At 36.6% G+C, this 27008-nt stretch overlaps 1 protein-coding gene and 1 long non-coding RNA gene across 3 annotated transcripts in view; one reads left to right on the forward strand and one right to left on the reverse strand.

Annotated features, from left to right (window-relative positions):
* Window positions 1-27008, forward strand: part of LOC140150724 (uncharacterized) — a 410742-nt gene that overhangs the window by 317163 nt on the left and 66571 nt on the right. The window lies entirely within an intron of this gene.
* The window catches only part of LOC140150697 (serine/threonine-protein phosphatase 4 catalytic subunit), a 48522-nt gene continuing 24910 nt past the window's right edge, over window positions 3397-27008 (reverse strand). For both annotated transcript variants that reach the window (XM_072172784.1, XM_072172792.1), the window contains exons 3-10: window positions 21755-21826; window positions 20859-20961; window positions 19349-19450; window positions 14614-14787; window positions 10795-10921; window positions 8910-9099; window positions 7668-7746; window positions 3397-6884 (exon numbers count right to left, since the gene is read on the reverse strand). In XM_072172784.1, coding sequence (XP_072028885.1) covers window positions 6834-6884; window positions 7668-7746; window positions 8910-9099; window positions 10795-10921; window positions 14614-14787; window positions 19349-19450; window positions 20859-20961; window positions 21755-21826 — 898 coding nt within the window. In that variant the 3' untranslated portion in view covers window positions 3397-6833. The remainder of the gene's footprint in view (window positions 6885-7667; window positions 7747-8909; window positions 9100-10794; window positions 10922-14613; window positions 14788-19348; window positions 19451-20858; window positions 20962-21754; window positions 21827-27008) is intronic.

Genomic DNA, 27008 nt, shown 5'->3' on the forward strand with positions numbered 1-27008 from the left:
GGGAAAAAATCCATATCTTCAATATGAAAGGTCAAAATTTTCAATTGACCATCGGCTTTTCCTCCCTACATACACTTTAAGAATATATCATTAGATTTATATAATTTACTCGAAGACTGTTATATATCAAAATTTGAAAAATATCAAATTTTTATAATTTGTCACAAAATTTGTATTATATTGTGATTTTAAAAAATGAAAATTATTTGATATCAGAAAGACATGCTTCGTATTCAGAATGCAATCGATAGGTCTGAGGTGCTCATGTCCCACAAAAAATACTATCAAACGCATAATAAACGCTCATTTGATGTCCCACAAAAATACTATCGAAGCAATAAACGCTCATTTTGGATCCCTTAAATGAGCGTTTATTGCGTTTCGACAGTATTTTTTGTGGGACATGAGAGCACCTCGGACCTATCGAATTGCATTCTGAATACTGAAGCATGTCTTTCTGATATCAAATAATTTTCATTTTTGAAAATAGGATCCAAAATGAGCGTTTATTGCGTTTCGATAGTATTTTTGTGGGACATGAGAGCACCTCAGACCTATCAGATTGCATTCTGAATACTGAAGCATGTCTTTCTGATATCAAATAATTTTCATTTTTTAAAATCACAATATAATACAAATTTTATGACAAATTATAAAATTTGATATTTTTCAAATTTTGATATATAACAGTCCTCGAAGTAAATTATATAAATCTAATGATATATTCTTAAAGTGTATGTAGCAGGAGGAAAAGCCGACGGTCAATTGAAAATTTTGACCTTTCATATTGAAGATATGGATTTTTTTTCCAAAAAAGACCTAATTTTTTTGGTGTTTTGGGAAAAAATCCATATCTTCAATACGAAAGGTCAAAATTTTCAATTGATCGTCGGCTTTTCATCCCACCTACATACACTTTAAGTATAAATCATCAGATTTATAAAGTTTACTTCAAGTACTGTTAAATATCAAAAATATCAATTTTTAATGATTTGCCATAAAATGTGTATTAAATTGCTAATTTCAAAAAATCAAAATTATTTGATATCAGAATGACATTCTTCGATTCAGAATGCAATTCGATATGTCTGATGTGCTCTGATGTCCCAAAATAAATACTGTCCAAACGTTCATACCCCAGCCCTTAAGGGGAGAGTTATTTTTTGTGAACCCTTTACATGATAGCAATTGAACCGGAGTAGCTTTTGGCGGGAAAAGGTCATCGAAATTTAAAAGTTGCTCAAATTGTTTTTAAAATACATCACAGACTAGTAATAAAAAGTTGGCACACAATCAATTTATATAAATTGAATCGTTTTTATTTCATAAATATGCAAAGAATGCATCACATTTCTCCATTGTTAATGTCATGATAATAACACCCTCCATCCAACATGAGTTACACATAAATTCTCAATCTCAGTTTGAATTCATTCAGGTCAATAAAAAACAAATAACAGTAAATAAATAAACAATTATGTTACATTCTTCGGAACAAGAACACAAATTCCACTGTCAAAAAACTTTGTTAACAATCTTGTATTCAAAAATGAACTTGTCATATCTTTGGACGGTGAAACAAGCAGATCTTGGTTGGTAAAATTAAAGGTTTTTTACCCCCCAATCCTAAGTTTGGAGTAAAAACAGTGATACTTCTTATTTTAGTACATGTACAGAAATGTTAACAGAATTAAAAAAAGACTAGTTTTCGTCTGACGTCATTGTCGATCAAATTCCCCATGACGCTTGACTGGTTAGTAGCGCATAAAAAGAAGGCCAATTCATATGGTGCTTCACAGGAGCAAGGGAATTACAGAAAATGGCAAAAAATTACAGTACTTTTACAGGCATTGTTAAAACTTTTGAGACAATTGTATATTTGAAAGTGCAAAATTACCCATAAGGCACACTGTTTCACTGCCACATTTAGAAACTCAATCGTCACGACACTCGTAAACAAACTGCCAGAGTTTGATTGACAGGTGATGTCAGACGCAAACTAGTCTTTTTAATTCCGTCTTCGATGATACATTTTGTTCATCTGTTGATGTAAGCTGGCATCTTGTCAAATTGGGTCTGATTGACAGAAATAGGGCAGTATGTATCACAGAGTGCAAAGAAAAGGGAATTCACCCTGTTTTTTTTCTTCTAAAACAGCCTCTGTAAAATGAACAACACTCAATGGACCGGGTGAAAATTCATAAAATAGCCCCCATACAAGATACAACTTCTTTGTATCACTTCATGACAACATTTTAAAGGTTAATTTCACCGGTACGTAAAATCATGTAACTCATGTTTGTTTCATAAAGTGACCCTCACTTGTAGTGCAGGTGTTTTTTTCCCGTCGCCTAAACTCATATTTCTTTTAATTATTCAACTAAAATAGACTACAAAGTACATACAAAGAAACAAAAGAAAGTATTGTTAAAACTCAGCATGTCTCCATACTGTTTATTCCTGATAAAGGAAGGATTTATATCGGAACAGGCAGTGGCGTAGATTTCTTTTTGACATTGGGGGGGATGGAGTTGGAAAAAAAAATCTTGAAGTATAGTGAATTCGGCACCTTTTAGCGACAACATAAGTTTATGTTACAAATGCGCGCGAAAATTTTTGCTATTTTGAGGCTAAAGTGATGAAATATGGTGCAAAAGTGGAATAAATGCGCGTGAAAATGTGCACTTTTGGGGCTAAAGTGGGTAAATATGAGGTCAATTTGTTCAGAAAACTATATTCAGGTGTCAACATTGGGGGATGATTGTATGGATCATCCCCCCCTGGCAAAATATTGGGGGGGGGGATAAATCCCCCCATCCCCCGGGATCTACGCCTATGGGAACAGGTAAGATGCACTGGAAGCAAATGACTCAATACTGGGATGGCTACCCTGTGTATGGTCACAGGCATTTGCATCTAGCAAGATATTTTCCTGGCTAAGAGCTGGGCTCTTGTTTAAAAACAAACAAACTAAATCCTTGTCTATTAATATGTGTGTATGCAAACCATCATAACATCCCAGGGGTCCATTTCACTAAACTTTATGAAGCTTCGTAAGTCTCGAAATTGTTTGTAACTTACGACGACTCGTAAATTCCATTTCTCTAAAACTTACTTATGAATGGTACCCTTCGTAAAGTTACGTCTAGTATTGGGTATTCGTAACTTTACGAATGGTTATATGAGTTACGAAGGGTTAAAGGTTTAGTAAAACGGACCCCAGGATGGATACAAATAACACTTGCAAAGTTATCTTGTAGTGCAATTTGTTGCATGCCTGGAATTAACAAAAGACAAGGACCAAAAATATTAAAAAAATAATCACAGGTCAATATAGATGAACATTACTTGAACTGGTAAGTTTGTTTTCTCGTTTCTAGAATTTAAGTAGCATGCACTAAAGCTGGTTGTAATATCCTCATAAATGTCAGTAAAATGGCTGCCTATTCGCCCTTTGCATCCGCCTTCTTGCTGCCAAAACAAGGTTCTCCCTGCTCGCGCTTTTCTAGCAACGTGCAAGAAGGCTTTTTGCATGTATAACCTCGTTTTGAGATGACCGTGCGATCGGTGAATACAGACAGAATAAACACACTTTACTGGACTATTCCAGTTGAAATCCATACAGCCCCTATGAAGTATCTTCAAGATATGACTTTAATCTGATAATCTTCCGAACAAGTGTAGATTTCAAATGGAATCACTCATTTAGGTACAGATAACCCCATTTGAAATACAAACTCCCTGCGTGGAAGACTAAAGGCATGTCTTCCATACTGGGTGTATGGATTGCAACTGCAGTAGCCCATTTTGTGGCCACCTTATTTCTTGAGCTATATGAGGAGATTACCAGGCTTTCAAATCCTTTTGGGCATTTTAACAAATAATCAAGAACTTACAAATCTAGTCTTGAAACTGATTTGATAATTATTGAGCTGATGACTCTATAAGGCTAGATAGTTACATTTCTTTAAATTCATATAATTCACATTATTGTAATAAAATATAACAGATTTCAAATGGCTTACATTGTATAATAATAAACACTGGAATTATTTTCATTTCTTGGTATTGTTGCCATTGGTATAGTACATTCATTTTTTTACATGGCAAATCATTGTAAAGTTAGTAACAACATAAAAGTCACATAATTTTTTGGGGGAAAAGATTCAACTATACTTTGCTCCACTTGTATGTGGCAAAAGTTATTTGGATTTGTTACTGCGCACATCAATAAAGTCCTAGCTTACACTTGCCTAAATTCATATGAGCGATTATTGTGCGGCTGTGCACCAGTCACGCATTATGCAACTCGTGTATGTGCTGCACCCAACATCGTGCACGCCAGCCTAATGATTCTATATGAATCAACGATGTTATGAGTCTATGGCAATTACGAGTTGAACAAGTATTTCAAACTTTATTGTTGGTAATTTTAATTATAGTTAAATGTTGTGGCTACTAAATTTATACTCAAACAACCACTTGCAGACCTTGTTCCTGGGATATCAATGTGTTCTGATTTATTGATATTTGGACTGAAGAAAACCGCACATGTATGTTTTGGTACAATAGGAATTATAGACGTGGTGTGACCAAGCAAAATCACTCTGAAGTGGGCCATGTTCAATTTTTAGTTTCTTATTTTATTGTAACACATATTTGCAGAGCAACATTTTGCAGAAAACTCCATCAAAATTGGTCAACCAGTTCACAACATATGAACAGGTAAAGAGTTTCCAAAACAACAGAAAAGAAAAGGAAATATTTCCTTTTTGGCTATATCTCAAAATCAATGTTTCCCACTTCCGACTGATTTTGCTTGATCACATCACATATATATGCAAGATGACCATTTACATCGCATATTTGTGCCCATCCACCACAAACTGGTCGTAAAGTCGGCATTTTCCATTTTGAGATACAATCAAAACAGTATATGGATATCTATGTAAAGTATAGGAATTTGCCCTTTGTTGAACCATAACTTCACTTCCAGATGTCAGATGAAGCTGGTTGAGGTGTCATTGTGAAGCTGAAAGTGAATTCTTTCAAAATCTGCAATAAAAAGAAAATGATCTAGAGCCGACTTTACTACCATTTCGTGGTGGATGGTCACATTTGCCATGACATCATCATTGACATTACCCATCTATTTGCATTCATTGGTCAAACCATCCAAAACTCATTTGCTCTCAATTAACTCGGATTTAAAAGAAATGGTCATTCATGCGCACTGCTGCTGCCAGAAACAAGATATACATATAATGAGCAGCGTCCACAAAAATAAGAGTACAGTACAATATTTCAATGATATTCAGTATTCGTCTTATTTTTTTCATATAATATACCTTTCTCTATGGGTTACCATGCACTGAGCTACAAATTTGTGTCTACACCACAGAATTTGACAGTGAGCATAATGTTTCCATGTCAGTCACAGAATGGAAATAGCACCTCCAGATTATGTGCATGATCTCTAGTTAGTAGGTTTTCTAAACCTGTGAAAGTTTGTATTACACTTTGCCTCCAACCTTCTTTCCTCTCTAACAGAAGGTATGCACAAAATGTGGCTACCCACATTCTTAGATGCCAAATAGTTAGAAACAATCTGTAGGTAGTAGGTACTACTAACTATTCGGCCTGAGTGTAAGATAATTCCATCTTATCTGCTTCCATTCATTGGTCTAAGAATCATGTTTAACTTGTTCCCTACAAAAACATTGATTACAGTTTGTTTGTTATATCACAGGCTATACCAATGGGCTATTCCAGTTGACATCCACACACCCCATATGGAAGACATGACCTTAATAACCCACACAGGGGATGTAGATGTGGGCGGAGTCATCCATTCAGGTAACCTCATTTGAAATTTGCACTACCTGTGTGAAAGATCATGTCTACCATAAGGGGTGTATGGATTTCAACTGGAATTGCCCAATACTTGTTCCTTTACACAAAGGCACATACATGGTCTTCTCTGTTCCATTGCTCTACTACAGGTAATTTGATAGCCAATGTTAAGACACAATTGCCCATTGTCTTTGATCCCAGTACAAAGCAGGTAGTAAAAGAAACTATAGCTGGATTTACACAAAGTTGCTGAACAACAAGTGGTTTATTTTTTACCACTGGAGGTTGAGTGCTTCTTGCCATTTCAGAATCGATCAAAATAAAATTAATCACTCAACGACCATGTGTAAATTCAGCTTGAAAAAGTAAGTGACATTGTGAGCAAACTTCTGTAAGTAATGACAAATTCACATAAAATATTTTGGTTACAAATGATCGACAAAAGTACACATATGCATGACACTCTTAAAAGAAGAAATATCCTCCTAAATTCTCACATTTGTTCTTATCTCCTATTCTCACAAATCTTCCATACTTAGTAAAAATACTGAATTCTGGTTTATATCCAGACAATGTCAGTAAGAGGAAAACGCCCTCACATCAGTACATTCCACAGAAAAAGTACATTTGTTCCAAGTGGGTTCTGCAGCCCGTCTTATCCATTGCCAACAATTCATAGTTTTTCCTCCTATATCACGCTACTAAAAAACACCCTCGGCTTACATGCCCTAGATACACAGAATGCCAAAGGTGCAGTTCCTTATCACTCAATATAATATAAAGCTGGTCAAACCATGTATAACATAGTTAGGGAGTACAACAAAAACAATGCCTCGTCGAATCTTTGGAAGTGTAGAGTTCAGTGTTTCTTTTCATACCGATGATGATAAAGCACGCCCACAATGTTTTGGTCAGGTTATGTAAAATACACAATTTTGGCATTGTTTCAAGACAGTGCCGACAGGATGAAAAAGACGCTCTCACAAGAAGTAATCTGGAGTTGGTTTCTTGGCTGGAATTCCTCGTATCTCCTACAAAAACAATAACAATGGGATGAAAATCAATAGAACAATGAAAACAAAATGATGTAAATGCTTTTTTGCTACAGCTACAACAGCAGACATAGTGATGGAATACTACAAAGTAGTTTACAGTGAAAGGGTCCCCCATTTTCCTCCCTCCGACAATTTTGATAGAACCGATCTTATTACAATAAAAGTGAAATAGATTAATTTGAAATTACACCAAATAGTAGGCCCTAAGCTTCTCTCTTGACCAAACTAAAGATAACAAATTTTCAAATTCATTGATTTGAAAACTGATCCCAAATGCAAATAATACAGGTTTTAAAAAGTAATTATGAAAGTCATAGATTTGTTAGAAGTCCAGGAAACATGTTTGTCAGTAGTTATTATGAGCATTGCCAAGATACATATAACATGTTGTATTGGCAGGCCATCTAACATCCTGAAAGTGATCAGTACATCAGGATTTTCTTACGCAGCCTTTCCTGAAACAAGACTCCAATTTTCTGAAATCAAGCGCTGCCTCATTTCCTGAAGCTTAAATCCCTGGCAAACATTCTATAAAGTATTGCAGGCAATAATTGATCTACTGTAGCTAAATCTTGTTTCTTGGTTAGTTTCTAGTTTGTTTGCTTCCAAAGGAACACATCAAGTAATTAATAAATAACAAAGCAAACCAAAAATTTTAACACTGAATTTGTACTATTCTTCCCAGTTTGTGATAAAATTAATAAAGAATGTAATCTGTTGGAATTAGCTACTTGTAATCACTGAAACCAAACAATTTACCTGTGGTGCTGCCTCAAATATAGTGAAATCTCTTTGGAGGTGTTCATCTAATTCCAAAATGGCTGCCACATTACCACACCTGTACAAGAAAGAACAAATAAAATTATTATTAAACATCACCATTACTGCTTAGTGGTGGGGGTGGTGGGGGATGACTCCTATTTTCATGTTTTTGCTGTTTAAGGCAAGGATTGGTAACCGTTTTGTCCCTTTGAGAGGTTCAGACAGTTTGATAGGCCACATGAAGTGTTACTCACTTTTGTTTTATATAATTATGTTAGTTTTTGTAAGGGGGAATATTAGATATTGTCGAGGGGCCGCAAATGTCCTGCAGGCTGCAAGTTGGCCACTCTTGTTTTAAAAATATACAAATAACACAGCAGAAGAAGTCATCATACATGACCATCCTACCAACTTAGAAGTTCATTTGTAATATTGTGTATAAAGCTGGAGAGTGGATTGCCAGACGACCAACCATGTGTGCCATCACATAAGCCCACACAACAGATGGGGAGGTGTGGCAAATTGACATGTTCAAATACCAGGGCATTTTAAAACAATTTCTCCCTCATTGACAATGAGTTTGCAAAGAAATATTATCTACCAGGGAGATTTGCTTTTCCTACAAAAGCAGAGTATGTTTCTACTATTTCTCTAGTATTTATATCTTCACCTCTCATAATTTACAAGAAACAAATTCACTATTGCAATTGAAGTTACCTAAGAGCAGCACGGTGGCTGAGTGGAACAGGCTCCGACTCATAATCGGAAGGTTGTGGGTTCGAACCCGGAAACGCCATCGTGTTGTGCCCTTGAGTAAGGCACTTTATCTCGATTACTCCTCCACACCCAGGTGTATAAATGGGTACCGGCATTCTTAAATACTAGGAAGGTAACAGACTCGCTGTGGTGGAGGTGTAGCCATCCCCCTATAGCAACATTACATGGAGGAGTCTGGCCCAATCGCCAATGCAGGGTCAGAATTTTGGCGTGAATGAGAGAATCGATTCTCGCAAAGATTCTCGTAAACAGATTTGTGTGAATCAAAGTTGATTCTCACAAACGTTTGCAGTTTACACAGAAGTTGATTTGCGAAAATCTAGTGATTCCCGCAAATTTATTCTGCAAGAATCAAGATTGATTCTCGCACTGTGAAACAAAATTCTGACCCTGCAATGAAAGAGAAATGGGCAAACCGATCATTGTTTATACAGGATTGTCTCCTTTACCATTTTTACTTACCTATAGCAGTAGTTTGGTGCTGACCATACTGTTAACACAGTCTCATTGAAGTGCCATTTATAACCTTCTATAACCAGTTGATGTGCTCTGCATATCATGTCTATATTGTTGGCTGTGTTGAATTGTTGTACTACATCGCTGCCAAACAGATAGCCTGCACCTCGAGGGCTCACTCCCCAGCCTTGTGTGTCTGCAAGGGAGAGAAAAGATCACGGATATAAGTTGTGTGCAATGAGAATATACATGATGTTTTTGATTCAAAAACCTGCTACATGTAAGTAGAAACTTATTTAGATTAATGAATGAAACTCCATCACAGACTTTCTATACAAGTTTATTAATATCCCCACTCCATTTTTGCCAAAGAGACGAGTCATGTGATGCAACATTGTTTGATTCAATGAGGTAGAATCACAGAGAACCGACTGGTCCGACTCCGCCATATTTGCATGTTGCTCATGGAGGGCAAATAGTGTACCTCAACATAATTCCACTATGTGCCCGGCAAACGTCTATTCAGAGTGTGCGCTTATTTGTATTTTGAATGCAACATTTTGCGCCATAAATGTGCACACAAAGTACTCAGAGCGCGAACCTTTGCAATGCTCAAGCTTGGACTCTTCCCAAAAAAAGGAGGAGGTACAATCTTTGCCTTCAACAAGCGACAAACCAACATGGTGCATTTACCATGTAGCATTACACACTAAGGCATTTTTGAGTTGATACTCTTTGGGTATAATCTCATTGGATGGATGCCTCTATGATATGAAGTAACCTGATCTCGCAATCATAAGTACACAGTTAACAAGTCTACTTTCAACTGTCACTTATTAATGTTTTTAACCAGAAATTGAGGTATGACCGTCATTTGCCTAACATTTCCCATCCTAATTTGACCTTTAAAACATTAACTTCCAGTGTATTGGGGATTCAAAGAGTTGAAATGTGTTGCTATGGCTTTGTTTTGTAAACCTGTACTACTTAAAAGTTCAAAACACTTTTTCAAAAGCTAGTCCAAAAATTTCCAGTAACAAACATCGAAACCACATCACATCACAAAAAGGACAATGCTAGGTATGTTTGCAAATTTTAGAAACATCAGTATATTTCTTGAACAGCATTTCTTGGCATTGAGATCATGTTTAATGCATCATCAGTGAAGCATTCTTTTCAAAGATATAACATTCTATCTATTTGATTCTGCATACTAATTTAGTTGTGTGTTGTCTACGAGGCCATTGACTAAAGTGGCTGCGTTGCTGCGGAACACACCTGTCCAGGCCCGCATATGCAGAGCATTGTAGGCCTTGTGCATTATACATGCATGCCATCGCATTATGCACAATTGAAGATGTTAAACAAGTTTCATTACTTGTAAGAATATGGGGGAGTTCTCATAACGGTAAATTAATTTTTCGCTAAAATAAGATTAACTTTTATTGATTAAAACAATATTTAACTGACTAAGAATTAGATACGCCGGCATCTACTACTCAAAATACTGCAACCTGCCTATTGTCTATGACATGATAGTGGACAGTAAAAACAAAAATTCCTATCTTTTATTTTCTAATTAAAGCATCCTATCAATGTATTACATTACCAGCATGGCATTATGTCTCTGTTATTTCAGAAATCTATAGACATTATTCATATAAAACTTATTATCAGCACTGCAGACGTTATAATGATGTCGAGCATAGAATCGCAACGGGTGAGTAGCTAATGTAAATATGCTGAGAGCCCATTCCATATCAATGTCTTACCAATGTAAACCACCTGGGCATAATAATACAAGACTAAAACATGTTTTTATGTGTAAAACTTCCTCTAAATATTACTTTATCATAATACAACATGTATCATGAACCATTGCATATCCTACCTTCTGGGTCCGACCATAGTAAATCGCACATAGGTCCGTCGTGTGGTACTTCTTGTTTTCTATCGATCATACGAATCTGATCTAATGTGTTGATGGACGGAGATAAGCCACCATGTACACAAAATATCTGAGGGAGAAAATAAAGAAGACAACTGTATCAATGTATAATTCATACCATGAATAACTTGTATGCTTGGCCTGTGGATCTGGGACACTCAACAATTTTTAGAAAAGAAAGTTAATTTATTTGCTGTGTTCCAATCTAATTCCCATACCATACTGCAACCAACTTAAAATAAAAGCAGAATTCCTTTGACATGATTCGCATACATTTTAAGTGTCGAGTGCATAATTATCAAGTGCCACTGAATGGCTGTTGACATGATTTGCCGCTAGTCAAAACAGTATTCAGCCTTGCCCAGTTCCAAGTGTGGACGTCAAGCACGTACTCCTTGTAAAATGAATTCTACTTGACATTTTAATTTTGCTTTTATGTTAATTTATTTCTTATTTTGCACACCCATGAGGTTTTGACTCATAAAAACTACTACAAAATGTATTGTTTTTGACAATGAATATATTAAATTAGCAAACATTTTGTTTCATAGGGAAGTAGTTAAACTTTCATGTTTGGGAAAGCAATTTGCAGTGAACATTAAATGAGTTAAAATATGATCCGTCACTTTTATGACTGGATGTAGGCCACCATGTAAATATAAACACATACATGTGCCATAGAGGAAAAAAATATTAGCATCACAGTCAATCCATTATCTGGGTCATGATTTAAATGTTGTGAATGTTTTTCGCAGACTTTCATGGGTGGCAAAAAGCTACTGTGCCAAGCAGTCATGGAGAAAATTATGAAGATGAATTCCAAGGTTACTTTAACATTCATGCCACAATGTATAGAATACTGGTGAAAGGAATAAAAATATGAACATTTGACCAGTTTATTATTAACTGGGTCGTGATTGAATCTTTTTCTTATTTTTGAGAATGTTGTGAGCAAAACATTACTAGAATTGGGTCAAAGTTATTTGTGAAACACAAAATATCACACTAAATTTAACAAGACTACAATGTGGTAGTATTTGCAAAAATGAAATGTTGCATGCACACTTACATGTAAGCATTCTATTTTTAGCAATCCCGGTGTATTATATTTTGAATAGACGAGCCAACCGCCAATTCTCTATGAATTGACAACATAATTTTATACAAGTAGCTTGGACTCAACAGTTCTTGATTAGAAATCTTATTTCCTCATTTTTCTTTATCCTTCTGATAGTATGTCCGTGCTAAATGAGCCTCAATCATTATTTCCTATTCAGTCTGCAACAAGTTTTATTCTGAATTTATTTACAAATTGGATTTTGAATGTATTTCAAAAGATAGTCTGCAACACATTAAATCTGTATTTTTGGCTAAATCTGCAAAAGATAAATCCACAATGTACATCAGACCTGCAAAATCCATGAAAAATTACTGATTAATACCGCTATAATATTTCACTATTATAACAGAGATCAAACTTGTTAATACAAGGCTGCCCCTGCCTGAAATTTACTTCCACCTGTGAAAGTTCATTGTGGGTGCATACACTTTGCAATTCCAGTTGAAATCCATACACCCCCTATGGACAACATCATTCTAATCTCCCACACAGGGGGTATCTATTTCAAATGTAGTCCCCCCCCATTCAGGTATCCGCATTTGAAATTCACACTCCCTATGTTGTAGATTTAAGGTCATGTCTTCCATACAGGGTGTATGGATTTCAACTGGAACAGCCATTGTTCTTTGTACTTGACTAATCTGTGTAAATGACAGCATCCCACAGAAGTAAAGCCATGGTCAACTAATGGTAATGTTAGCATATACAGGAAATGAGGTATCAGGATTTGGAGCAGTTTTGCAGATTATTTCAAGGGTAAAGGGAAAGAAATACCTATCGGCATCAATTTGTGTACAATATAGATTTTAAAAATCTCTTCTGCTTTTTTTTTTACTTTTCTATATAATTAACTTTCATGTTTTATTCCCTAGATTTGATATTTGCCAAGTCCATGCTACCTTTAAAATTACACCTTATATAATCAACCAAATAATTACAGAGTCAACTATGGCTTCACAACCTGCCAGCGATCCATCCACAGAAGTTCAAGACCTGTTTTAATCTCAGTATGGTAATAGCAATATTGCAGCAAAGCAAGAGCACAAGGACTCTACTAGCGCTGATATTTTAGTAGACACTTCAACAGATGGTTTAGATAAATACTCAACCAGCAATCCACTACAGCACACTTGGTTGATTAATCACAACTCTGATTGAAGATCCCAGTTCAAATCAACCAAACAAGAACAGAGCCAATGATGGCACATCTGTAGATGGTGGTACTGTGGTAGACACTTCAAATGAACCATTAACAACCCGTGTGGATCTATGAAAAGCCTGAACTGGACAATGTCAGTCTAATCCCTCCCCCTGATCTCCAAGAGCAAATTTGATTTTATCCACAACTGTCTAATGTGGTTGTCGTGGAGGACATGTTTGTCACAGACAAATCACTGTCACTGAGGGACACAGACACCCCCTTCTGTGCTGAACCCCCTTCCTCAAGAACCGATAAATCCATTACAAACTCAGAATGCTTGCAATCATTCCACCCTTTCTGGTTTCTTCCTTACCAACACCCGATCAGCATTGAATGAAATATATGAACTGGATATTCAACTCCATCAGACAGATTTCGACCAGAATGACATTGCTGTGTTAACAGAAACCTGGCAGTCTGGCATGATCCCAGTTGATTTCCTAGCACTGGATGGTTTCAATATTTTCACCAGAGCTACAGCTGTCAAACGGGTAGGTGAAGTTGCAATTTACACAAGAGACAAGAACGACTATCTACTCAGACAGCTTTTTCCCCTGGACTGTTAAACATTGGAATAATTTACCCCACCACACATTAGACGCTCCGAACTCAAAAATATTTAAATCAAGGCTCCGTGACCTTTTTGACGACACCGACACTACAAGTTAACTGCAGGTCATCCACCTCTGACGTGATGCGGGAACCCGTTTTGTTGGAGTATTGTACCAGAACCAGACAATATCCCTGTTTTCAGTGATATTAAAGTTCCTGATGAGCTAGAGTGTATCTGTTTGTGGGTTCGCCTTATCGATTACCATCCCAAGAATCTGGAAAGGCGGTTTATGCAGTCTACATCCCCATAATCACAACATCAAGATATATTGGCTGACCACATAATTACAACACTGGATGAACTAAAAATTAACGATCCTGACATGGGCATTGCCCTCCTTGGAGACTTCAATAGGACTGACATTAACCCCATTTGTCGAGCCCACTCTCTGAGTCAGGTTGTAAACAAACCAATTCGTAAGAATGCAATCTTAGACTTGATAATTACCAATGATAAGAACTTGTACAAAATCCCTACTGTAAGTTCACCTGTCGGACTTGGTGACCATAACACCATCTACTGGTCTCCTAATAGTACATGTTTGTAGTAAAGTTCCAAGCAATATTGAGTACCAGATACACACCTACAATCTCTTTGTGAAATGGACTCTGGGTGATTTATTTAGAGCTCACATGTATGCATATGATCCTGGTCTTGTTATATATGATCTGATCCATGGAGGCCAAAGGTAGCAAATTTGAAATTGAGATATAGGCAAAAATATGGAGTAAAAAACAATAAAATACATAAGAAAGTAGATATCAGAAAATTGCATTAGAACCAAGTATGCTAGATATTTAGTGTCCTAAGTTTTCAGCTTATACCTACCTTTCCGTCTATAATAGCTGAGAGACTTAAGTAGTCAAATATTTCTGTACAATATCTCCATACCGTGATAGAGCCATATTTTCTCAAGCATTCATCGTAAAAACCATACACTTGTGTGATTTGTCTGCTTTCGTGATTACCTCGTATTAATGTGATACGGTCAGGATAGCGCACCTGAAAAACACAAAATTATACATTATTGAGTCTTCATTTATAAAACAACAGCAATAGCAAAAGGCGTTTGCGAGTACACCTGAGATGTCGTAATTTGACGTCAGTACACGTCACGCCGATGTGCACATCGTTTAGTGAACATCGTTACTTCGCATTACATGCAGGTGTGACGTCAAATGACGACATCTCAGGTGTACACGCAAAGGCTTATGGGATTTACCAAAAAGGTCAATCAAGCAACTCTCCATTTACCCCTTGGGCACTATCAGACAAATTAACCGCCTCTTAAGAACTATTTTGATTGGTTACAAAAAGGGCTCTATCATGTAGTGAGCCAATCAGAGATATGCTAAGAATAGTCACTAGAACTGACAGGGATTAAGCTTAAAATTGCTTACGAGATTTAAAAGCTCCATTTTGATTGGTTATTCAGATGATTATATCATGTAATTAACCAATCAGGGGGTCTGTAAGAAAAGCAGTTAGTGCATGTGGGTTAAGACAACTCTAATCTACAAGTGACATCTTTTGGTTCAAAGGACCAGATTTAAAGCCGTAATTTACAATCTTTTTCAATGATTTTTCTCCTTTTTTAAACCTGATTTATTGGTATATAATGTTTATGCATGTCCCAACTTACACTTAATCGGAATCGGCCAAATTTCACAACAAAGTAATTTTGAAATAATGCTATAATTAAAATATCCCTCATAGAGCTCCACTGTTATTAACCAGCCAAGATAGCAAGTATTTTTTCACTCTACCTCCTTATTTCCACTTAAATTGGACAGAAACTATCCTTTTAATACCATATTGATTTTGTGCATCAAAGGTAAATACTGACCTTCTGTTGTCTAGCAACAACAAAAAATCGAAAAATTGTGTGTTTGATTCAAAGAAAACTGAATATCATTTGTCGGGACATAAGAATGAATGTGACTCTTTCTTTGTTTCACCAATGGCATAGCCAGGGATGGCTGATGCTCCCTCTGTGGAACATTTCCCCCTCCCCTTGTGGGTGCCACACTCTATATTTACCATTTTTGACAATTGCTCAATTGCAGACCATTTTCATTAAAATCCCCCCCCCTGACAGTAACTGTACCTCCCCCACCCGCTCCTGGCTATGCTACTGTCTTTTCCTCATGATTGTAAATATTTTATGGCTCTGTAGTCTGTGTTCACATTGTGAAAAATTTGAAATTAATTTAATTCAACCATGTTGCAGACAATAAGTCAACAAAATGTCCTACTGCATAAACAGACTGTATTATTCCAGTTGAAATCCATACACCCACTGTGGAAGACATTACCTTAATCTTCCAAACAGGGAGTGTGAATTCCAAATCGGGTTACCTGAATGGGTGACTCCATTTGAAATCAACACCCCTTGTGTGGGTAAGTAAGGTCATGTCTTCCATATGGGTGTATGGATTTCAACTGGAATAGCCCTATTTCATTCCACTACATATACATTAAAGCATTATTTCACCTATAGCCCATATGCTACAAATTCTATCTTCCACACCGCTAAGCAAAATAAACACAAAAAGGTCTTAGACAGGTAGGCTGATAGCATCTACTGTAATAATGCAATTTTTGCACCATTAAATTTACACACTTTGCTAATTTTGAAATTCACCTGTTTCTAAATTCATAATTTTCAGCTTCCTTAAGACCTATCACTGATCTATACACAAAGGGTATTATTCACACATTGTTATTTTCACAGTAGCTGCTTTAAAGAACACGAAAAGCGTGAAAATACATGTAGCGTGAAATTGTCCACTTTTACAGAACTACATAATAACTGGTGGGTGTGAATATGAATAGCTGTGGGCAACAGCAATTCGATTTATCATAGAGAAATTGTTTTTGTCGAATAATGCTGCAAAAATTTGAACATTTTGATATTTTTAATATTTACAAGTTGATAATCCAAAGGGTTATTATTAGTTCAAACCCTAAATTTTACCCTAAACCTTAACTTACGTCCTAATCCTAACCTAACTCAAAACATAACCCTAATTCTAATCCTAACACTTACCCAAACCATATCCTTAACAATAACCCTTTACCTAACCCTAACCTTAACCCTCAACTTAACCCTTAGAACCCCTAATCCTAACTTTAAACAAACCCTAATTCAAAACATAACCCTAACTCTAATCCTTACTCTATTCCTAACACTTATACCCTAACCCTATCCCTAACACTAACCCTAACCTTATCCCTAATCCTAACATAAAAGCCCTAAAAAAAACCTAATTTTCACCCTTTTTGGACTAATGCCCCTTCAGACTCATATGCTGTTCCCTTCTTAACATCTCCACACTTGTGAAAATACTTTTCTATGGCATCCATGCACCAAATTACACATCGTCTCCCTGCTACGATATTTATTACATTTTGCAACATTGTAATTCTAGACTGATTCATAATTAAATTTACCTTTGACGAATGTACGTGGGAGGAGCAGAGATTGGCAAAATAAAAACAAGTACATATTGATAACGGTTGAAGCATGAAAATCAATCATGGGGACAAAAACAATTACAAATGTGTGGGTTGTTGAAAAACAACATTATTATGATTAATTCAAGATATATCCAAGCTGTCATTTTTCCCCAGATACTTTTTAAATGACCAAAACAAACACTTTGCTTAAAAGTGTAGGATATGTCATTCAAATTGTCATTTGGTATTTTTGAAATGAAACATTTGGCAAAAAATGAAGACAACAGCAGTATTGACTAAGTTGAAGCCCCATTCATGTAGCTAATTTACATGTATATACTGTCAGTATATAAATTACAGATTCAAACAAAATGTCAGATTTTGTCTAAACACACAGCTTTTGCATGTATGTACGTCATTCACCAGTGGAGCTCCTGCGCCCCTCCGCAGAACTTCCGGTAGTGGATGTTCTGCGCTCGGGGGCGCAGAACATCCACTGTCGGAGTTGCTGCACTCAGGCGCAGTCCCTTATATGTAACGGTGGATCATTGCTGCGCTCGGACGCAGATCATCCACTGTTGGAGTAACTGCGCTCGGAAGTAAAATAATAGATTTTCGTATTATAATACTGGTGGATCATTTCTGCGCTCGGGCGCAGAACATCCACTGTCGGAGTTGATGCGCCCGGGCTAACGGTGGATCATTGCTGCGCTCGGGCGCAGAACATCCACTGTCGGAGTTGATGCGCTCGGAAGCAAAATAATACACATTCTTATTAGGCCTATATTAATAAATATACATGCGTATAATAACTAGTATTCGGCCTATTATAATAGGCATTCGTATAATAACTATAAATGGATCATTGCTGCGCTCGGTCGCAGAACATCCACTGTCGGAGTTGCTGCACTCGGAAGCAAAATAATAGATTTTCTTATTATAATACTGGTGGATCATTTCTGCGCCCGAGCGCAGCAATGATCCACCGTTACATATAAGGGACTGCGCCCGGGCGCATCAACTCCGACAGTTGATGTTCTGCGCCCGAGCGCAGAAATGATCCACCAGTATTATAATACGAAAATCTATTATTTTACTTCCGAGCGCAGTTACTCCAACCGTGGATGTTCTGCGCCCGAGCGCAGCAATGATCCACCGTTACATATAAGGGACTGCGCCCGGGCGCATCAACTCCGACAGCGGATGTTCTGCGCCCGAACACAGAAATGATCCACCGTTATTATAATAAGAAAATCTATTATTTTGCTTCCGAGCGCAGCAACTCCGACAGTGGATGTTCTGCGACCGGGGCGCAGCAATGATCCACCAGTATTATAATAAGAAAATATATTATTTTGCTTCCGGCGCAGCAACTCCGACAGTGGATTCTCTGCGCCTCGAAGCAGAACATCCACTACCGGAAGTTCTGCGGAGGGGCGCAGGAGCTCCACTGGTGGATGACGTACATAACTCGCTTTTGGCTAAACCACTAACAGGCTATGTTAGCACATCTATGACAATGACAAAGGTGCCAAAATCTGTATTTTGATGATTTTTACGATCCTCCTGAGGAGTAAATCACTGAATGGGCCTTTAAGCAGAATGGCAAAAAAAACCTTCGCAATTTGTATTAGAGGATAAAATAAACACATAAACACAAAGGCTAGGCATTACCTTTAACAATATACAGTGTATATTACTAAACAATATTGAAGGACAGAATTTGAGAATCCCGATTTGCATCCTTTCTTTCCTGTTCTTATCTTATTGACCAAAATGTTTTCAGCATCATGGGACTTCAGTATCGGTAGTGCAAGTGTTCTGTTGCCTAGGAACATTACTGAATGAAATTACACTTACAATTTTATATCTGATTTACAATGTTAATGCTGTTTTTCAAAAATGCTAATTTCTTTCATTTCATTGAGTAGTGTATAATACCCACAGGGATTTTGAAGTCTTGTTCATAACAAAACATGTTTAAAACTAGCATCCAACTGCATTTTCACTGACTGACTGACAATGATGATGTTGCAAAAACTAGCTACATGTACTGTCTAAACACCTATTTTCCCTGAGTATGCAAATTAGAATATTGACCTACCTTTAGTGCTAATAAAAGAAGAAATGTTTCTACACTGTAGAACCCTCTATCCACAAAGTCCCCCATAAAGAGGTAGTTAGTATCGGGAACATCACCACCAACCTGGAAACAGGGGAAAACAATTAGTGAAATGACTCCATAAATTTATGGGATTATATAATTTATACAGAATTTGTGATGAGGAAGATGTTGAACAAAATAAAAATGCTAATGCTATTCTAATTGAATTCCATACACCCCCATGGAAGACTTGACCTTAATCTTCCACATAGGGAGTGTAAATTTCAAATGGGGTTACCTGAATATCGAGAGCTGTATCAAGAACCACTGAACCAATACTAGGTTTGTGTGTACTCATTTTAATGCAACTTTATGCTGATTCCAAATATGGTCATGCAAAGGTACAATTCTCAAAAATATTTAGAATTCTCCAAGAAAATTTGGAACTTGTCATCTGCAGTCAACACTTATGTTGAGAGGCTTAAAACACAGAAGGCAGAAGAAGAAATTGATCATGTTAAACTTTGATAACGAGAGTTCAACACATGGAAGTATCTTCTCAAAGACAGCCATGCATGTACCAAACATGATCACAATTTGTACCATAGCAGGTTAAGCCGCACCATTAAAGCAGTGATAACAAGTTCAATAACTTGTTATCAGGTCTTACTTGCCAAAACAAAAAGCTAAAATTAGATACATAACCCTTTCTCAGAATATCAGCAGCAGTCATTGCCACATAGCATCTCTCCTCCTGGTCACTCCAGCTAGACCGGGATACTAATTACATGCTTGTGCATTCACCTATTGACAGTTCTATGGGCACATCGACCATAAACATACATACAATAGCTAACAACTGAATTGAAACATTCAGATCGAGCAATTAATATGATTTGATTAAATTGATGACTCACAGGAGTACCAAGTTTATAGAGACACTTGATCAAAATAAAATTTATCAAAAAGTATCCACCATTGTAAAACAATATCAAACATTTTTTTTGCATACTATAAATTTGAGATAATTCTTGATATATAATGGGCACATTTCTGTCATTTTTTTTTTTTACTTTTGACTTGATAAAGACAGTACACAGTACGCCAAGTGATTGGGATGTACAAGTTTTGATCTTCCCGGAGTAGTCAGTGCAACTAAATATTGAAAGAAGAAAGAAAAGGAAAAACCCACATCTCTTGCATTCAATAAACAAATGGCGTACTGATGCAATATGTTGTGGAATCTGACAAACAACAATCACACCTAGAAACTTTAGATTTATCTGGTGCTCCTATGTCCACTAAGTCCAAGTGACTTATTGATCAATCTAGATATCTGAAGGTCACCAGTTCAAATCCGGCTGAGTGCCATTGTTTTGTATTGCTTTCATCATTTATGTACACCAGCCACTTGGAGTAAAGATAAAAACTTGTACAAACTTGTAACTTGTCCATCTGTAATGATGTCTGTCTGTCTTACCAGCAGCAGACTGTCTCTCTGATATCATACCTTGAATAATTCTTTGAGGTCATAGAACTGTCCATGTATATCTCCACACACCGTGACAGGTGCATCAACTCTCTGTACATTACTCTCCTCTACCAGTATTTCTCTGTTGACAGGTGATAAATTCATATCCATTAATCAGTATCATCATAAAATGCAAAATATGTACAATTGTTATTCATGGTTACATGCCAAATTGCATGCAGTCAACTAATTTGGCTAAAATCAAAAGATCCGCAGGTTTAGGGATGGCTGGTTTCTATAATTTGGAACAATGTAACATGGTTACATCTGCCAGTCTGCCAGGGCTCCAGCGGTTGACTAGCTGTTGGCTTTTGGAAGCCATCCCTTGCCTATTTCTACTTGCATCGTGTATGAAATACCAGTCTTGGCAGGTTCCATTGCTGGCAAATTGATTTTCCAAGAATTTTACAAAACCATTTTACAAAAAGGCTTCAACATGTTCTAGGTACCAGTACCAATATAAGCCTGCTTGAAGTTGATGAATCAATTATATCAAAGTCACTATGAAACACACACAACAAACACACTGAAAAAAATACATGGATTTTACAATACAAGCAGCTACTGTTCAGTATTATTGTGTTGATGTTATAATTATTATTGGGCCATTAAGTAAATTTTCAGAATAATTTTTCCCCAAAAATACCAGATAATTATGTGGATAACTCTATATCGACTGTAGATATATTGTAACTACTCAACTGATCTAAAATAATTGTTGCCCACAAGATGATGTATTTTTACCAGGCCAATGGCCTAGTTACCTGCATTGGGCTATTCCAGTTGAAATCCATACATCCCCTATGGAAGACATAATCTTAATTTTTCACACAGGGAATCTGAATTTCAAATGGGGTTACCCAAATCCAACTTACCTGGCCTTAGCACACAATGCTTTGACTTCACTTTCTCTGATAATCTCACATCTTCTGAGTTGTTCTATTTGTCTGTCAAAATAAACATTAAAAAAAAATTGGATAAATTTAGTCGAATTAAAAACATGTTAATTTTAAAAGAAGGTCACAAAAACATCAGCATCTGCTTTTGCATTTTAAAAAGACAAGTACCAACTCTATGGAATTAAAATTCACAGCTGTAGGACTTCATTAGAAGTGTAAATTATCAAAGCAAAAACATCAGACTGAATTAAGTTTACATTATAAGCAAAACATCTGCACAAAAGAATTAATTAGAAAAGAATTGATTCTTTCACTCTTCTACATATCCAACAAGTACTTATGAAAATACAATTTACAATGTGTAAACAAACTCAAGTTGGCTACAAATCAAATCAAATATATATAATATGGAAATTCATTGCATTTAGTATATCTTAACACAATTATGTATCATTAAATTGAAAATTTGCTATTTAATTATACAATTTTATATGCATCAGCTATATTTCTCTATGCAAATAAAATATAAAATTGTTTCAATATGATTATGGAAATTGTGATTGTGAATTGCTATCATATAATTTTATATAATGCTTCAGATACATTTCTTTTAAAATATAAATTTGTTCTATATGATTTTGAAAATTGAGATCATTATGTGAAAATCCTATGTGACGTGATCAAATAAAATTAGTCGGAAGTCAGAAATATTGATTTTGAGATATAGCTTTAAAAAGAATTTCCATTTGTTTGCTATTGTTTTGGAAACTCTTTAACTGCTCACATCTTTTGAACTGGTTGTCCAAATTCAATGAGGTTTTCTGCAAAATGTAGTTTTGCAAATGCTGTTTACAATCCTATACATATGTAAGAAACTGACACATGGAAATTATATTGAATGAGTGATTGAATGAATGGATCTATATTTATTTTATGTCATGAATCCATTGCAGTCCATGATGTATTCATGTCTCCAGTATCAAGAAGGCCTACAAGTGCAAATGTGTAGCATACATCATGAGTGCTTGTGACATGATGAAATCAATATTTGAATAAATGTCAGAGCTCTGAACAAATGTATGTCATCATTTATTCTGAAAGCGCAATATAAACAAAGTATTGAAACAGTGTCATGGCAACGGCAATCCAAAATAAGAATTTCCTAAAATGTTTGCCCTGTAGATGTTATTTCCTAATGTATTTTCATGAGAATACACATCACTGATGGACGGAATATTTACATGGTCCCCTCTCACACACCCTTGCATGTATACAAATACCAGCGAACATGGACAATGATACAACCCATGACTATATTTGCTGTATTGTGTTTATAATGCGTTTTATGCCATTTTGAGCTAGTGTTACCGCCGTCCAGCAACAGTGGATGTCCACCTAGCAGTATGCATGTGTTCTCCATTGCTGGTGTCAAAAACACACAGATGCAACCTTAGCACACACCCCAGAAACACCATGTATCCTTGTTTGAAATATACACTTTTAACAGGCTGAACATTCATCAGTTAGACAAATTGTCCCATCTCTTGTTCCCATATTTTGTCGCTAACTTAACATGTTGTTTTAATTTGATTACCTCAATCGAGATCATTTACACAGCCAAACCCGTCCAAGATAACGTAGAACGAGTTCAAATTTATGTTGGCCCAGTAATACGGTTGGACTGGTTACAACAAATTACACGTACATACTTTCCTCCCTCACGATTTGATTATGTTACAACTGCAATAGCCTGGCAGCAATTTTGAAATGTTTGACGCTCATAACACAAATCACCAGCTGACTGACATGAATGATGCGCACAACAAATGACAGCAGCTTTCAAATTATCCCCCATATTACAATCAATTTAGTCTACCACAATTCCTTAATCTGTACATCAACCATCGCATCATAGTCTTGATGACAAACTATACCTGACATTTATACAACATTTACTGGATTAAATTTAGAAACACACGAGCCGGATGTTGCGTGCGTTACACAAGTTTGTTATGATTGTTGCTGGGCCTGGCCTGGGCTATTCCCGTATTGAATGGTGTTGAAGTCTGGATATTTACTCCACCATGTTTGCATGTCAGTGCTTCTTGAATTTTAATGGTCACTTAGAACAGCAGTTTCGGTTCCTTGAGGGGGGTGTGCAGGCCTTAAATTTGAATTGGGGGCACCCATTTTCAAGGCCACTGGGCAAAGACGAAGAAGGGTACCAAGGCCACCAAATGATGAAGAATGCCTTGAAGTTGACCAAGATCTATATCTGGGGCACCACCAATGGCCTTGGTGCCTCCCTGAAATTTGAGCTCTGTAAGCGTGTGAATGTGCGGCCGGCTGCAAAGAAGTCAACGAGCCGTGGGTGCAACGGTGAGAAAACTTCCCCAGGGCTTGTCACATTGGCAATGAGCCGGTGCTAATGGTCACCACAAACTGCAATAGAGATAATCAACTTCTTACAATCCATGAGGGGGTAGCACTCATTTGTGCAGCGGTCAAGGGTGCCATTTTCAGGTTCTTTGTCAATTCCGAAGACCTACATTTGGGGATAATGGGAAAATTGTAGCACTTATACTCAAATTGAACAAGCTCGACAGAATCTCGGAAGGTGCGGGTTGAACATTGAAGGGCTTAATAGTTTATTGTATTCAAGTTTGACAATTTTTGTTACTGTCATGATCATTGTGTAATAAAGACAAATTTATTTAAAGACGGCGAAGTAAACTGCATTTCGCAAACTGTCAATTGATCTTTGTCGAACTAATCCTTCACAACATGAAGAAAACTCTTGAGCTTTCATGAATTCCACTTTTCATCCCTCTTTTCCTTCTTTACTAATCGTTGCCCAACCACAGTTATTGGTGATTTGGTGGTGTGCGCCCTTATCCCGGGCCCTTATACCGACTCCCGACAGAGAGAGCATGTCGAGTCCGTCGCATGTATTCCGACCTAGGCAACGCCGTAAACATCCCCAGTTCGAACAAACTGAAGTACAGAATTAATGCATGAGGTGCTGTTCGCAACTAAAAATTTTACATTTTCTTAGCTCCTCAACTCAACCTATAATTATAATTCACAAGATAAAAAAAATAAGTTCAACTTCAGAAACCCCAGTAACCACAGTTCTCTGTTCCCAAAGTTCGGCACCAAGCCTTGAAATAAGCAGACTGGAACCAGGAGCAATTTGTTTTTGAACATTGCTCCTGGTTCACTGGGATTTTACAGACACCAGGCGCATTTTTTGAAGAAACAGGAGCAATTTTCAAATAGTAAATCCTTTTCTGCATACCAGCACTACTGCATCAAGTGCAAAAACTGAAACCAGGAGCAATTTTCTAAAATAAATTGCTCCTGGTTCATATGAATTTTACAAGAACCAGGAGCAATTGGTGGCTTACAAGGGCAAATTTGCTCCCCGTTGAGTGTCCCTAGGCTTACAATGTGTTGCTTTATAAATGATGCACCAACAATGTATGAAAAAGTTATTCACATAAATTAATTGTGAACTAACATTTTTGTGAATATGCAACTGTTTACTTTTCTGTATCAAATTCATATGTATGCAGCGAACCTGTAAATAATTAGTGAAAGTTAATTTTGCAAAATGCTCAAATGAAATCATTTTAATGAAAACAGAACATTGTATTTGACATAATTAGTGCCCCTCCTCTAACAAGCACCCTTACGGAATCTAAAAAGTGAGACCTGCCACTGCACTTAATTTTTCATTGGACAATGAAATTCTATCAAATATTCAAAATGACCATACATGTAGGTCTTCTGGCATAGGATTGTGATGATTTGACTTTTAGGATACGGTACAATGTAGCACATCTTTATGTGCATAAGGCAAATATGATATAAAGTTTGCCAATTTCGACTTTAATATTATTGTTTTAATTCCGGCAAGTGCCCCAGGAGTGACTGACCACTGGGCGCTATATCAAGGTTGGAAAAGGTACTTTGAAGTTATTCAGCTTGGAAAAAGCATCTAGAATACATGATACATGTACATAAACATTTTGAGAGGAAGTGGAAGGACACATGAAAGGGAAGAGAAGAGAGAGTAAGAGATGGATATTGAATGAATGCGAGGGGAAAACCTTTAAAAATGGCTTCCAGTATGGAAAAGATGAAGAAGAGTGAGAATAGACTTGGGAAAAGGGAGAGAGGAGAAAGAAAGAATTAGGAAGAGAGGGGAGAGAGTGAGAGATTACTCTGATTAATAATAAAAAAAGATGAAGAAGAGTGAGAATAGACTTGGGAAATGGGAGAGAGGAGAAAGAAAGAATTGAGAAGAGAGGGGAGAGAGTGAGAGATTACTCCGATTAATAATATAAAAAAAAAGAAGAGTGAGAATAGTCTTGGAAAAAGGGAGAGGAGAAAGAAAGAATTGAGAAGAGAGGGGAGAGAGTGAGAGATTACTCCGATTAATAATTTTAAAAAAAGATGAAGAAGAGTGAGAATAGTCTTGGAAAGGGAGAGAGGAGAAAGAAAGAAAAAGGAGAGAAAGAATTAGGGAGAGGGGGAGAGAGTGAGAGATTACTCTGATTAATAATAAAAAAAAGATGAAGAAGAGTGAGAATAGTCTTGGGAAAAGGGAGAGAGGAGAAAGAAAGAATTAGGAAGAGAGGGGGAGAGAGTGAGAGATTACTCTGATTAATAATAAAAAAAAGATGAAGAAGAGTGAGAATAGTCTTGGAAAAAGGGAGAGAGGAGAAAGAAAGAATTGGGGTAAAGGGGGAAAGGGAGAAAGGGGGAGAGAGTGAGAGAGAGATTACTACAATAATAAAGGTAAACACACATCTTGACAGACATTGCCGACATCTCTTCACATCTCCCAGCAATAAGATATAAATAGCGCTGATAATTGCAGCTCATATTCACTTTTAACGATGCAATACATTCCTGGTGCATTATGACATGCGTGTACAGTGGTTTGGCTACAATATCAGCAGAGAATCTCTCTCAAGAGATGGGGAAAAGGGAATCGTTATCTGTAAATCAATCCAAAAATGTCAGCTTTGACATTTGTAACTTGGGTAAGATGTGGGTGGACAGACTGACAATTTTGTGTAATAATAATATGCCGCAGCTTGACTGGTTGCTTGTTTTTAATGTTAGGAATTGGTTTTTTTGCATTTCAAAACCTAAAGCTAACCTAGATTTTATGCCCAAATTTTGTTCACCACACTTGTCTTGTCTGCATCTATATTTTAAG

Source organism: Amphiura filiformis, chromosome 1, assembly GCF_039555335.1.
Source record: "Amphiura filiformis chromosome 1, Afil_fr2py, whole genome shotgun sequence".
In the NCBI taxonomy this organism is placed as follows: domain Eukaryota; kingdom Metazoa; phylum Echinodermata; class Ophiuroidea; order Amphilepidida; family Amphiuridae; genus Amphiura; species Amphiura filiformis.